At 40.6% G+C, this 3,902-nt stretch overlaps 1 protein-coding gene across 1 annotated transcript; it reads right to left on the reverse strand.

The window, feature by feature from the left end:
* Positions 1–2,803: 2,803 nt before the first annotated feature.
* Positions 2,804–3,391, reverse strand: LOC136291891 (octapeptide-repeat protein T2-like). The gene has a single exon (XM_066186983.1). The coding sequence runs from the start codon at positions 3,389–3,391 to the stop codon at positions 2,804–2,806; it is 588 nt and encodes a 195-aa protein (XP_066043080.1).
* Between the last annotated feature and the right edge of the window lie 511 nt (positions 3,392–3,902).

Below are 3,902 nucleotides of genomic sequence, written 5' to 3' on the forward strand. Positions count from 1 at the left end.
TCCTGAAAATGCAATTATCAGGTTACACAAGGGGTGGGGTGCAGCGCGAACCTTCTGTTTCTTCTGAGATATTCAGATGTGTAGGAAGATCTAAAGGTTCCCTGGTCTGGGGGGTGTAAGAATGGAGAGAAATAATGGCTCAGCCCAGTGCTTGGGATGTCCTCCGGCTAAAGATGGGCTTCCTAATTTTATCCCCTGGGTCAGGAGTGTTTCAGGATTTTACCCAGTGACTGTTTAATGTGTCCTTTGCATGTTGATGAAAACAATACTTGCTGCTGAAGGTTTTTTTTGTTTTGTTTTGTTTTGTTTTGTTTTAGTAACACTTTTAAATAAGAAAGCTGAAACTCCCTTCACTCTTCACAGGGAATCAGGGCCTGCTTCATACTGGTGACAGAGCAGGATTTGTATTAGAAATATAAAAGTTTCAACATTTGTAACAGACATTTAAATGCACACATTTTTGACTGACATACATAGTGCTTAGTTCTGTGAAAACTGTTTCATCTATTTAGAACACTTCAATTTGTTTCTTTCCAATTTTCTATGACATCACTAATGTAAAGTAAAACAACTCTTTCTTTGTTTGTATTAAATAAATTAATCATAACACTGAATACCAAAATAGTAGAACGCACTTAAAAGTGTTTCCAAGAAATTAAAATTACTCTTCAAATGTGGAAATTTTTTTCTTCTTCTAGAGAAATCTCTGTGTAGGGTATTTTAAACGTATTTGATTAGCTAAGCAAGATACTACTGACCTGAGACAATGAAAATTTATATGGTATGAGTGTAGAGACATTCCATTAAAGGCTATTTTGAATTTTTTAGATCTTATATTCTTAACTAGGCTTTTTTTGGGCATTAGACACCTAGCTAAATATATATTTTATTTTCTTTAAATTTAATTACAAACACGTTTCACTTGTCCTGTCTTGTACTTCTTAGACTAGAGGAAAGAAGCACTATCACAGTAATAGCCATGACTAGGAAAGAAGAAAAAAAGAGCTGAAAGTTCTAATCAAAACTGTAATCAGAAAGATGACAAATGGTGAAGACTATTAAATTTTCTTTGCTCCCTTGATGAATTTAATAAAGAACTAATCAAAGATCATTAGAGGGCTTTTGTGCTTGGTGTGCATTGTAGCTGGATTGCAATTGGAATTTACGTTTTAGTGGTTATCTACAGTTGAATTGGACCTTTAAATCCAGAAAGAGCTATTTTTAGCATTTTTCTTTGAAAATATTTATTTTAAAATGTCAAATCATTGTATGTTGCTTCTATGTCTTACATGGTAAAACACAGCCTATTTCATTGTGGTTAGAAATTTTAAAACTGATATCAGTGTCAGTGTTTAGTTTGAATTTTCTAGTGATCTTCCTTTTAATTTTTCAAGAAAATTAGAAAAGAGACATTTACTTCCCAGGCAGCTATGTAAGTAATCTGGTTGATAGGACTATTGACAACCTTTAGAATTACATAACAGTATGGAAATTCACCTTTTGCAAATCTTCAGGGTTAACTGAGTGCTCTTAAATTTTAAAGTGTGCTTCTTTGATCTTATTTTCATATTCCCTGTTTGGTGCTGGAATAATAACACTTTGTAGATGCAGAAGATGTTGTAGTCTAAGCCATCTATTTTTTTTCCTTCTGAGCCTCAATATCTGCAGTTTCAGGTTGAATGATGAAAGAGACATTGTACTTTCCTTTGGGTGAAATATAATCATAAGGATGGTTGAATATGCTGCAAGCATGCGTACACTTCGCATACTTAATTTGCAGATGGTGACAGTGATGATATGAAAAAAAATCTTCAAGCTCTTTTTAAAGTAACTCTTTGGAGGGTGCAGTTAGCTGGCAATTTATAGCCAACTGGTTGGTTATGACAGGGTAGAGAATCTGACTTCATGACTTTCATTTCCACACAACTCTTTGTGTCATCTGGGCTGTTCCTGTCTCATTAACTGGAAAGTGCTTACAACAGTGGGCTTACAATACCTGACCTCAACATCTGATCTATTTGGCTGCCACAGAATAGTTTTGTTCTTACTATTGCTGTGGCATTTAGGGAGATTTCTTGCAGTAATGTGAAAATATTACATTAATGAAATAATTAAGAATTGTGAATCTGGTACTACAGAATAGTGTGGGATCTAAAGTGGCTTAATATGACCCTTCAACATTTTTGTGGGAATAACATAGATATGTGAAGCAAAATTACTGTGATGGACACAGGAAGATTTAGTAGGGCACTTTGGCAAGAAATACCAGAAGGCTATAACGAAAGAGAGAAGCATGTTCGCTCCAATGGAATCTACCTCACATCTAGGCACTACATATCACCATATTAGAAATCCTTATTCTTATTAATGGAGTGCTACAGATTGAGTTTTTGGGTTGTGTCTGGAGTTTTTTCGGTTGATTGGTTGGTTGGCTGGGTTTTAAGGTAGAATTTAAAAATATCTGTATGTGAAACAGTTTGAGGAGCCAATTTAGTTTTGATTCAGCCATTTTAGTTTGCCTCAGCCTTGGGTGTCAGGACGGTCGGAGACATGACGGGGAGGGCGTGTACACGTGCCTCTGCAGGGGCAGCCTGGAGTGCGGAAGCCTCGTCTCTGGGGAGACTTCGCCTGCCAACACCTCACATGAAGCAGTCAGTAGGAGACAATACTGTGGAGGGGCTTCTCCCATTAGGTCGAGAAAAGGTCTCCACCGATGGGCGGCAAAGAAAGTTTGGACCGGAGCAGTGGTCTCCTGTCCGCGGGCAGGCTTTGGGAGGGGCCGGGGGTATGACTGCATCACGATTCAGCGCTGCTGCTCGCTGGGGCTCGCTGCCGCTCCTTGGCTGCCTCGCTCCCTCCTTTGCCCCGGGCCCAGCCTGCCTTCTGGCTCTCCTGCCCTCGCTGGTTCCTGCTCGCCCTTGCGCTTGTCTTGTCTCCCGGAGTCCCTGACCGCCTCCCTGCCACTTAGGCCCCGCGTCCTTGCCCGGGCTGCCCGCATTCGTCCCTGTCGATCCAGCCACCCTCGTCGCGACTCTGTCCAGGGTCCTGCACCTCCCTCACCCCGTGTCCGGCGTCGTCGCCGCGGGAGCCGCGCCTGTGAAGCCGCGCCGGCTCGTTCTGTGCCGGGCACGGCGGGCAGCCTGCGCATCCCCCGCCGCCTGCACGCCCACAGCGCTGCCCTGACTCGCTGGTGGTAGCGCCCTCCTTTCCCCTCTCTTTTCCCTCTGTCTCCCCTCTCCCCAGTCCTTTTCCATTTTCCTTCCTTCTTTTCTGTCTCTTCTAGCCCTCTTTCGTCTGGGCAACTCATTTTTCTTCTCATTTTCGTTACCAATAAACGGTTCTCAGATACAATGTTTGCCTCGTTTGGCTTAATTTCCACGTTCCCGGCCATCCATTATTAAAAGAACTCATCGCTGTTCCCCACACTGGAACGCAACAAACAATAATCTTAACAACCAATAATTTTGCTATGCACAAAAAAGAAAAAAAAAAGAGTTTTTAAGTCTTACGCTTACGTTGAAAGGAATGGGCGACTCTCTTTGATAGTGACGATGTCCACAAGATTCTTAATGTACATATTTTGACATGATTATAATTTTGGAATTACATGCAGTGAGACATACAGATATATATTTTTTTTAAAGTATAATTTGTTTAGGTTTTAAAATTTGTTATGGTTTTCCCATTCTGTGTTTAAACACAGGATACATTCCGTGTTTAAACAATAAATTATTAGATTTCTCAATCATAGTTGGTGATAAAACCAGCTTTAGGTGATGCACTGCAAGAAGGCTTTTTAGTTCCCTAGATTGGCAACTTCTAAATAAACTGGGGAACTCTCATAGTGCCTGGTATTTTGATATATTTCCAAGACATTCACTAAGTTATGGAGGTAACAGCAC

Source organism: Chamaea fasciata, unplaced genomic scaffold (genome assembly GCF_029207755.1).
Source record: "Chamaea fasciata isolate MVZ Bird 193981 ecotype frontalis unplaced genomic scaffold, bChaFas1.0.hap1 SCAF_7, whole genome shotgun sequence".
NCBI classification, from domain to species: domain Eukaryota; kingdom Metazoa; phylum Chordata; class Aves; order Passeriformes; family Sylviidae; genus Chamaea; species Chamaea fasciata.

Coding starts and splice junctions, on each gene's coding strand:
- LOC136291891 (XM_066186983.1), bottom strand. CDS start 3,391: ATGGCCGGGAACGTGGAAATTAAGCCAAACGAGGCAAACATTGTATCT.